This window comes from Phragmites australis, chromosome 12 (genome assembly GCF_958298935.1).
Source record: "Phragmites australis chromosome 12, lpPhrAust1.1, whole genome shotgun sequence".
NCBI lineage: Eukaryota > Viridiplantae > Streptophyta > Magnoliopsida > Poales > Poaceae > Phragmites > Phragmites australis.
In genome coordinates, this window is record NC_084932.1 from 31081900 (window position 1) to 31091930 (window position 10031).

The window sequence follows — 10031 nt, forward strand, 5'->3', positions numbered from 1 at the left end:
TCTTTTGTCGACTTGGAGCAGCCAACATGTTCTGACATATTTGATGCACCTTTTCTGATGTTTGCTGAACCATATCCGGACCAAGAAGTGATCTCTCCAACAAAATCCCAACACAAAGGGGAAACACACCTTCGGTCATATAAGGTCTCAAAAGGAGCCATCCAAATACTTGCTTGATAGCTATTATTATAAGCAAATTCTGCTAAAACTGGGATACAAATTTGGAATCCCGATCTAAAATGATCGATTTTGGCATACCATGCAACCTCACTAGTTCCCTGATATACAAAGGAGCCAACTCATGTGCCGAACTGGTTGTCTTCATTGGAATGAAAAGTGCGGATTTGGTAAGCCTACCCACGACAACTCAAAAAACATCTCTGCCTCGAGGTGAACGAGACAACCCAACAACAAAGTCCATAGTGATATGTTCCTATTTCCATTCTGGGATTTCTAAGGATTGCATTAATCCTGCAGGTCTTTTATGCTCAGTCTATACTTGTTGGCAGACACCACAAGCTGCAACGTACTTAGTAATATCCACTTTCATCCTTTTCCACCAAAATTTTTGGTTTAGGTCTCGATACATTTTGGTTCTACCCGGATGATTTGTATAAGGAGTCTAGTGGGCCTCTCTCAAGATATTCATTTTCACATCTACCTTTTGTGGTACACAAAGACGTCCTCTGAAGCGTATTGCGCCATTCTCAACAATGGTAAATTCCTTTGATTTTTTTTTTCATCGAAGTCCTCTTTCGAACTTCTAAAAGAAGACGATCATATTGTTGAGCTTCACGTACACACTCAAGTATAGCAGATTGGATGATCATTTGAGTTTCTTTCTGCACAGTGCCAGCCAAGCAAAAAGATATCCCCATCCGATCCAAATCCGAATGGAAAAACATTATTGCTTTAGGTACACCTGTTCTGCTAAGGCGTTAGCTACAACATTAGCCTTTCCGGGATGGTACTAAATTATCAGATCATAGTCTTTGATTAATTCTAACCATCTTCGTTGTCTCAAATTCAGATCTCTCTGAGTGAAAATATACTTGAGACTCTTATGATCAGTGAAAATATCACATGACTCACCATACAGGTAATGCCTCCAACTCTTCAAGGCAAAAACCACTACAGCCAATTCTAAATCATGAGTGGGATAATTCTGTTCATGAGTTTTCAATTGTCTGGAAGTATATGCAATTATTTGATCTCCTTGCATAAGCACACAGTCAAGTCCAATTCGGACAATATCGGTGTAGACTGCGAAACGCTTGCCACTCTCGGGCAAAGCCAGAAAAGGAGCGTTCACTGACTTATTCTTCAAAGTTTGGAAATTTATCTCACATTCATCAGTCCATACAAATGGAACACACTTCTCAGTAAGTCTAATCATAGGCTTTGCAATAAAGGAAGAACCTTGTATAAAATGTCAGTAATGGCCAGCGAATCCAAGAAAACTCTGAATCTCGGTTACATTGGACGGTCTTTACCATTCCGTTGCCTTCTCACTCTTAGAAGGGAAAACGAATCCAAAAACACACAACATTTCTGCTAATACTATACCAGCCAATTATGAGACACTCTCTTCGACTAGTTCTAAAACCAAGGCATTAATTGCCCAGAAACATCCTTTTTGGTGAATGCAATCACACCAAAAAAATATTATTTGGCTAACTCCATAAACTCGGGTCGAAACCCCCCAATAAGAATATAAACCTTCTTCACTTCAACTTCAACTCCTTCACAGGAAGGATCAATTTAAAACCTTTATGGTTCCAGATTAAAGAAACATCAACACTTCACCTCTTCTACCAACATCACTAACTCCCAAAAAAATACAAGTGCGGGTAGATCCACGCAAGAGACAGTCACAACGTTAAGATATAAACCTACAGTTGGTCACTCTCATCCCGATGTATCACCAAGTCTAGAAGGGGTGATCAGGAGATTACAACCACTTACCTAATTCAATCCTTCCAAACATCTAACGACTCATCCTTCATGGTACAAATTTAGATTTGCACTTTCCAACTTGAATACCAGAACACTTCCATCCAGAGGCACTTGGACCAATAGGTAAACTGTGTTGACCGGTATATTCAGAAACATGCCAAACTGGCATACTAAAGAACTTCACATCTTGCTCACATTCCCAAGACAGTCATACTATCGGTAACCACGCCACAACTTCTTCAAAGTAAAATTGCATGCAAAAACACATCCTCCTCAAAAGTTGAAAAGACATCGGTTAATCTAACCGACAAGATGATCGCTGCGGAAAGCTCATGGAGAGGGTTGAAAATATGACTTCTGCAACCTCAACCCTGTTAATCCAACTCCAATTTAGTTATTTTGCGAATTTAGTTTAGCAAGCACCATTTGCAACACCAATTTACCGTCAACAGGTTGAGCGTTAGCATACAATGCTTCTCTCCGGGTCCTTAGAAGGCATACCCTCTCCTGATCAACAACAAAACTACGGAGATACACCCCAAATGTTCATCCTCTTTCACAAAACTCCTTTAAACAGGGGAGCAACCCTTAGCTCCCAAACATAATTCTAATCTCAGCACTTAAATTCTGGAATAAACTCCACTATTTACAATGCTCTTCCCTCAAACCAAAGTTTAGATAAAAACTGATTTTAAGCTATTCTCAAAACACGTATTGACATCTTAGCGACCAAGTACGTAGAGTATCGCTTTATGTAACAGCAGATATTTACTCCCAATAGGAACAAACTTCCAGTATGCAAACCTACCCAGACACTTCCTGGCTAAAACTTCAGCTTAGAGAATAAACTGGAGCAACAAACACAAACCTGCTCCATTGCGGGAAAATCTTAAGCCAGGATCTAGCCACTTCTTCAGATCCACTCAATTCATGAAATCTAAGAAAGAAAGTCTCAAAGCAAACCACATACCAAGAACCACTCGAAGAATTGCTACAACAGGCTCTAGTGATACCTCCGGTTACTTAGCCAGGAAAGATTCAAATAACCCTTATCTTCGGAATCTACTCGGCGAGTAGAATTTATCAAACTCAACTACCAACTCCCATAACGACACGCCAACATAGCACCTCATAATGATGTTATAGGCCACAATTTTTCCGACAACCTCTAAACAACACCAACGCCCTAGGCGTCACTCCACTAGCGTCACTATGACGCGAATCAGTCGCTGCAACGCAATCGATGACTCCAACTCCCATAGCCAGTGGACTCTTCCACAAAGGCTAACTTAACAAAATAACTACCTCAAATAATCATTTCAAAACATGCATAGATATTCCAACCATAAAAGATTATTCTCAGATATTAAAGAAACTGACACATAAGGTATGTAAACATTTCAACTTAAACACGAGGTGTTAATTAATCCTCAAAACATCAACAACTAGGGTACAAGTCTAGCAAAAGATTAGAAAAACTCCCAGAACCCTATTAGGATCTCACTGTCAACACATTTTCACACAATCGGCAAAAAGATTGCCCCGACTCCATGGGGAAAAGAAATCCTACACCATTCTAATGGTTAGGTTGAAAACATTATCACCTTATCTTATATGGTAAGGCACACATCGATCCATTTCTCCGATATTTCGAGAACGAATAGTTAGGGTCAACGACATGGGGGCCAGTCCATCTCGTACCCCAAATATTCGCTCTGTATGTGGATAGTTGGATCGCAAACCTAACTCTTGGTCAACCTCACCTGACAATGCAGAAAAGGCATCATGGGGGCCCTCCACTTAACCTATCTGCAGTGCCATACAACAATTATACTATTGATCCTCTGAAGCTTCTCAGGTTCTAATGGCCAAGGTAACAAATTTAACGCCTTGACAATTTCACCATTCCAACGGAACTGACTCCAACAACTTAACGATATATATCAATGATAAAACACTAAAGAATATGTGGACAATCAAACAAACAACTTCAATAGTACTTATATGAGATAGTGAACATAAGCGAACAAAGATAAACAAGACGTATGCAATGCAATGCATCCCATACCCATCCTATTTGTGCAAGTGTGTCAGGTTTATCATTCAATTACCTAGGATCTAAAGCCTAGGCTCTGATACCAAGCTGTAACACCCTACTTTACAACCAAGCCTATTTATATAAAAAAAGGAAATTTTGGCAGTATTTTCTCTATAGAGAGGTATAACTGACCAAAAGAAAATATCACAGGCAGGCAGAAACAGATATAACCAGCATATATATAGAGTCCACCACGACGCTACCAGCGTCGTACCACAACATAAACAAAAACAAACGACGGACCATCAGACACACCACTTGTATACACCGGTTGAGCTATCGACATCGTGATAAGTTAGTGTGTGCAGCTACCGAGATCCATCCCCAAAATGCACGTCAACATCTAAACATACCTGTAAAAAAAACACGGGTGAGATTCGAAAATCTCAGCAAGTGAAAGGTACTTTAACAAAAAGCTATTTAGCCACAGTTGAATGTGCTAACAATTCTAAATAGAAACTAGTAATGAAACAGACCGCCAACACCAGGAGAAACAGTTATGACTAAGCAAATCCAACGATAACATTAAACATTTTAACATTCGGTTGGTATAAGCCTTCAGAGCCGCATATATATCTATATACACGCTAATTAAAGGAAATAAGATTTGATATGAATAATTCATTGAATTTCACAAGAAGACATAACCATGCACATGACATGCTCTTCTCACCCTTACCCCTCCTCGGGTAACGTAAGGGTGTGCACCGTACCCCTTCTCGGGTGACATACGGTACTGTACCGGTACGGTCGCGGCCAGAAGACGACGACAAACTTCCAATGCATGAGACATATATGTATGACGTGCTTCAAGCATAACCAACATAACTTCCGGAATATGCTTGAGACTTCAAAAAAAACATCGCATACAACACTAATGAACAACTGCAGAATGGCATATTATGCCTACTGCACTTCATAAATCAATCATCGAGTAAACTTCTGGAAACGTAAACAACATAGTACTCAGTCCAGAATCAGTCATTCAGATTAGATGAATGCACTGTAATTAAAGAATGTAGGCAACCCAATATTAGGTTAAAGCATAGTCATACAATACATTCACTTGCCTTTACCGACGATGAAGAAAATTCGATCAAGAACGTCCGAAAATAGTACCATCTGTACAGGCATACTATTAGAACTAAAACACATTTATAACACATAAAATATGAAGCGTCAATTCTACGTCTGAAAACGTCACGTATACGCCTACATTCCGAAAAACTGAACATACAATTGTATCACATGAAATGATACACTATTTTCAATTCAGAGTCGAACTAAAATCTCACTAATTAGACTTCGCTCTGATGATCGAAATAAATACTTCGACTCGGATATCGTATCTTCGAATCAATAATGATTATCGAAACGAAACAGACTATTGATCACATGAAATAATACGACAGGAATTGATTGATTTGATTTAATCAAATCACAAATATCCAGAAATTACCGAGAAATCACCTTCGAAAGATTGACGATGAATCCGACGAAAATCCGAAATTTCCAACTTTTCCCTTTTCCTTCTTTTTTTTCCCTTTTTTTTTCCTTTCTTTCTTCTTCTTTTTTTTTCCTCTTTCCTTTTCTTTTCTTTTCTTTTCTCTTTTTTCTTCCTGGCTTCTTTGCTCTGCCGGCAGCTTGCTTGCTTCTTCGGTGCTGGCTGCTGCTTGCTTCTTCACGGCGGCCAGCACAGAGCAGGTGGCGGCAGCGCGCACGGCGGCGCGACGGCGGCGGCGCGGCGCACGCGGCAGCGGCGCGCAGGCGCACGACGGCGCGACGCTAGCTCTGGCAGCGACGGCCGGCGCGGCGGACGGCAGCGCGGCAGCAACGCGAGCGCACGGCGGCGCGACGCTCTGGCGGCGACGGCCGGCGCAGCGGACAGCAGCGCACAGCAGCGATGGAGAGAGAGAGTGTGTGAGAGAGAGAGACACGCGAGAGAAAGACGCGAAGCACGAGCACTGAAGAGTCTGGATGGATCGGGTTGAGGACCGATCCATCCAGTACTTATCTCTCTCTTTTTTTTATTTTTTTTTTCAAAACAACGAATGGTCTAGATTTATTGGGCTTGCTACGGGTTACAAAATACCCGGAACAGACATATGAATAGCAAAATGGGTTCGTCTCGACGAGATGAACGCAATCGCGGTCTCCGATCGTTCATACAGGCAACGGATCAAAAAGTAAAATTTTTAGTCAAATCTCTTTTTATTTTTTCTCCAAAAATTCGGTATTACAGCCGTCCACCCCCACGACCTGGTCAGGTGCTCCATGAGCGCCGCCTCTGATTCGTGCCTCGGCTCGCCTGATGGCCACCGCGTTCCCGCCGCTACTTGCCTCCGTATTCTTCCTCTCGGAGGCCGACATCCAAGGCGACCCCATTCGCGCCGGCAGGGGGCTAGGCACCTTAGTCACTGCCTTCTTCGTGCTCATCTTCCTCGACGCCAGCCACAACTAAAACCGTGATTGAGCGATGGAGCACGCACGCACGCACCATTGAGCGAGAGCCTCATCGATCAGCCAGATGGCGGTGCGCGTGCGCCACGCCACATGATCGGCCGTGAGCTCGCGGCGCTCCTACGATGCTGGTCGTGGTCGAGGTCGGGCATTGGAATACCGACCATGCTCGCTGACGACGTCGTCACCGTGCAGATCCCCCACGTCTACCAACCACGCAGGCATAGGCGCGCCAGCTGCCAGTCGTGGTCGAGGTTGGGCACTGGAACACTGACAGATGCTCGCTGACGACGTCGTCACCGAGCGTGCAGAGCTCCCCGCCGAGCAATCACGGAGGCATAGGCGCGCCGGCTGCCAATGAGGCTTCCATGAGCGCCCCGGCGCCCTCGACGTCCGGCGCCAGCTCACTGCCTCGAGCCCCTACTTGGAGACAGCGTCTTCGGCTACACGCGCGGCGATCACGCCCGGCGCTGACTCACGGAGCCCAAGTGTTGGTATTCATTAAGTGAGAATGAAATTAAACTGAGAACATGGCCGTCGACGTCGTGGCAATGGAGATCGTCCTGGGAGCACGCGTCTGCAGACACTGCCCGGGCTCGGGGGCGGCTCATGGGCGCAGTCCACGTCGGCTGCAAGGAGAGGAAGCCATCGCTGCGGGTTGTCGGAGTTTGGAATACTGCACGAGCTTAGACCTGGGCCCCTGGCTAGAACTAGATGCAATAAAGCGCGGCATCGAGGTCTCCAGGTGGAACCGTGGAAGGGGATGCATGGCAGCAAGGGCACGGCACGGCGTGAATCGGAGGAGGCGGTTTTTTCCAACAGACCATGAAGGATGCATGCGTACATTCGGTGGCGGCAGCGAGTCCTCCAGGAGGAGTAAGGTATGGAAGGCGGAGACGGCCGGAACGCGGCGGCGCGCCATGGCGTGCAGCGGAGGCGGTCTTGTTGCGACCCGGGGTGGACGGTACTTGAAACGCCGACCACCCGCTAGGTCCCCGTCCGCCGTCAAATCGTGAATGTGCGGCCTGTATAGCGGGAGGCGCGCCTTGTTGTTGTGCTTGTTGGCCTACAAGATCATGCGTGTTAGCACGAAAGCCAATTAAACATGCAAAGAGCAACGGAAAACGAATACTGCTGCTACGCGGCACAGCGCCGCCGCCGGCGACGGCCGCCGTGAGTGAAGGATCAGCTGGTCTTCACGCTGATCATAGCTTCGTTGGTAGCGGTGTTGTCCCTTTGCTCAGTTCTTGCAGGCGCTGCCCTTGTTGTTTGTTCCCCTCTGCATTCTAGCGTGCAGACCGTTCAGGCTTCAGGGTCTTGTTTGCACTGGTACGACGAGTTAGCATAGGCGAGCATTGCCGGAATCGAGTTGAGGAGTCGTTTTCTCTTTTCACCTGAATCATTCAGTGTAAGCTTTACCAGGAACAGCACCTGTGAGGATTTTTTTTTTTTTTTGAAAGACCCAGGGACTTGAGGAGTGGGGGGCTTCGAACGCGGGCTGGCCAGGTCTCACATGTGCCCAACTAGTTACACCACGAGAAACCTCCCGGTGCGACACCCAAGTGACCCGTGAGGCTTCGTTTGGCGAGCCTTGGATCGGCGGGGAACAGGGCCCAATTCACGTGTGTCAAACCACCCATGTGATTTTTCCCCGTCAAAGTAAAAAGTGCATTTGGTTGTACTTTGGAAGAGGAAAACCCCCTCCCAATCCAAGCGATTACACGGGGATATTAAACTTCTAGTTGGGAGGTGGAACTTATCCCCTCGCGAGGAGTGTGTCGCAACTCAACACTCATCGCCGTCGCCGCCTCCCTCTCTCATCTCTCCACTCGTCGCCTCGCCGGTTGTCACGGAGCAACACGATCACCCTCTCTGGCCATCACGACGAGAGCCACATCTCTCCTCAATTGTCACCTCTCTTCTCCACCGGCGACGCTGCCTAGCTTCTCCGGCTGTCACGAAGAGGGTTTGGACGGAGGATATCCAGCGCGGCGACGGCCTCAACAACGCTAACTGTCCAAGAGGCTACCTCTATGCCCGTTCGATGGCGGTCCGGGCATGCAGCACGACCACGCACCCCATGCCCATCCAGCTGCTCAGATCCATCACGGTGGATGTCAGTCGTCAGGGAGCTGTGCAATGTCACTTCATGGATCGGTGGGTTCTCCTTGTGGAGCAACGACACGAGGCCGTCCAGGGAGACATCAGTGTCTTGGCCGGTGATGACATCAGTGTCTTGGCCATATTGTACCGCGATGAGCCAATAAGGGATCTCTTCGAAGAAAGCTCTGCCGCATCACCGTAGTTTGGCTGGGTAGGCTGTATATGAACATCTGGTGATCAAACGCCAGCGAGCGAACATCATGTCATCCATGTTCAGTAGCCTGCAGGTTATAGCATGCGAAGTTGCCGGCGGCCCGGCACTGATGACATATCTCTGACGGCAACGATGACAATGCTAGGCTTACATCGAAGAGGTTTTGTGTCAATAACACGCAGTGAATGTGCATGTTCGATGAAATGTGTCAACGGTGAGGAGTAATGTTTATCTTTTTTTCTAATATTTGCGAGATGTTTAGAGGTTCTTATTTGTCCCCTTGCAATTTGTGGTTCATCGATGAGATGCGTCAAATAGGTTTATGAATGTTTTCCCTTGCAATTTGTGGATCGTCTGTGTTCTAGTTATTTTTAACTTTTCCAAAGGACTTTCCCGAACAACTTCCAAATGGCCCCGGGGTTATATCTTTGGTCTGGTTTGACCCTGGTGTGGATTGGGTGATTGGACGTGGATTAACCCAATCCAAGTGGGGGTTAGACCCCACGTGGGTGATTTCACCGGCTTGCCAAACGAAGCCTGAGGATTTCAGGAGTGAAATTGATGCACCATGTCACGGGGGGGGAATCTGCGGCTGGGCCTGGGCATTGCAGCGCCCTACATCCTTCCATCCTCTCATCGCCACCATGATCGACCAGGTATGGACTTCTTTGGTGCTTGCGACATTGACCCTCGTTCTCTGTAGTGCGACTTCTATTCCTGCTGCTCCTCCACTCCTCACTAACTTTAATTTGAGATGCCAGAAATGCTGAGTGAAAGGTTGTGAAGTTTACCAGTTTCAGAATTCACATTTCTTATCCTACTTGCTTCACAAAGATCATATATTGATTCGCGTTCGCGAACAAGGCCGAGCTGCTCGAGGCGGTACCGAATCACATGTATCTTTGCGCCGGCCACGGTGCCCTCGGACGCTGTGGCATCCATTGCACAAGGCAAGATGACGCGCAGATCCAACACGTAGGTCCTCAGCACCCATCAAGCAACGACCTTGCGGGGGGAGCCGGCCACCGACGAAGCCACGCCGCAGCCGAGGAGGTCCAAAGTCCTGGGGAACGCGTTCGTTGACAAGGCTCTGCTAAGGGCGTCGATGGCGCACGGGTGTCGACGTGTGCCATGCGCCGGCCATCTGCTCTCTCCGCACGGATTCCCGATGGTCCCGTCCCTGACCGCCTCTGGCCACTG

At 46.8% G+C, this 10031-nt stretch overlaps 1 protein-coding gene across 4 annotated transcripts; it reads right to left on the minus strand.

Moving 5' to 3' along the window:
- Positions 1 to 4217: 4217 nt before the first annotated feature.
- Positions 4218 to 6075, minus strand: LOC133886167 (uncharacterized). Of its 4 annotated transcripts, none has more exons than XM_062325907.1 (3): positions 5525 to 6075; positions 5125 to 5176; positions 4218 to 4407 (listed from the first exon to the last, which is right to left on the minus strand). In XM_062325907.1, the coding sequence occupies exons 1-3, from the start codon at positions 6055 to 6057 to the stop codon at positions 4363 to 4365; spliced, it is 630 nt and encodes a 209-aa protein (XP_062181891.1). In that variant the 5' UTR covers positions 6058 to 6075; the 3' UTR covers positions 4218 to 4362. The 4 variants fall into 4 exon arrangements, 3 of the variants coding, with proteins under 3 accessions (XP_062181891.1, XP_062181889.1, XP_062181892.1); XM_062325905.1 differs by having other exon boundaries at positions 5110 to 5176; XR_009903354.1 differs by having other exon boundaries at positions 4218 to 5176; positions 5514 to 6075.
- Positions 6076 to 10031: the final 3956 nt, after the last annotated feature.

Coding starts and splice junctions, on each gene's coding strand:
- LOC133886167 (XM_062325905.1), bottom strand. CDS start 6,057: ATGGATCGGTCCTCAACCCGATCCATCCAGACTCTTCAGTGCTCGTGC. Junction 5,177..5,524: donor TCATCGTCAATCTTTCGAAG/GTGATTTCTCGG, acceptor ATGCCTGTACAG/ATGGTACTATTTTCGGACGT. Junction 4,408..5,109: donor TAAAGGCAAGTGAATGTATT/GTATGACTATGC, acceptor TTTTTTTTACAG/GTATGTTTAGATGTTGACGT.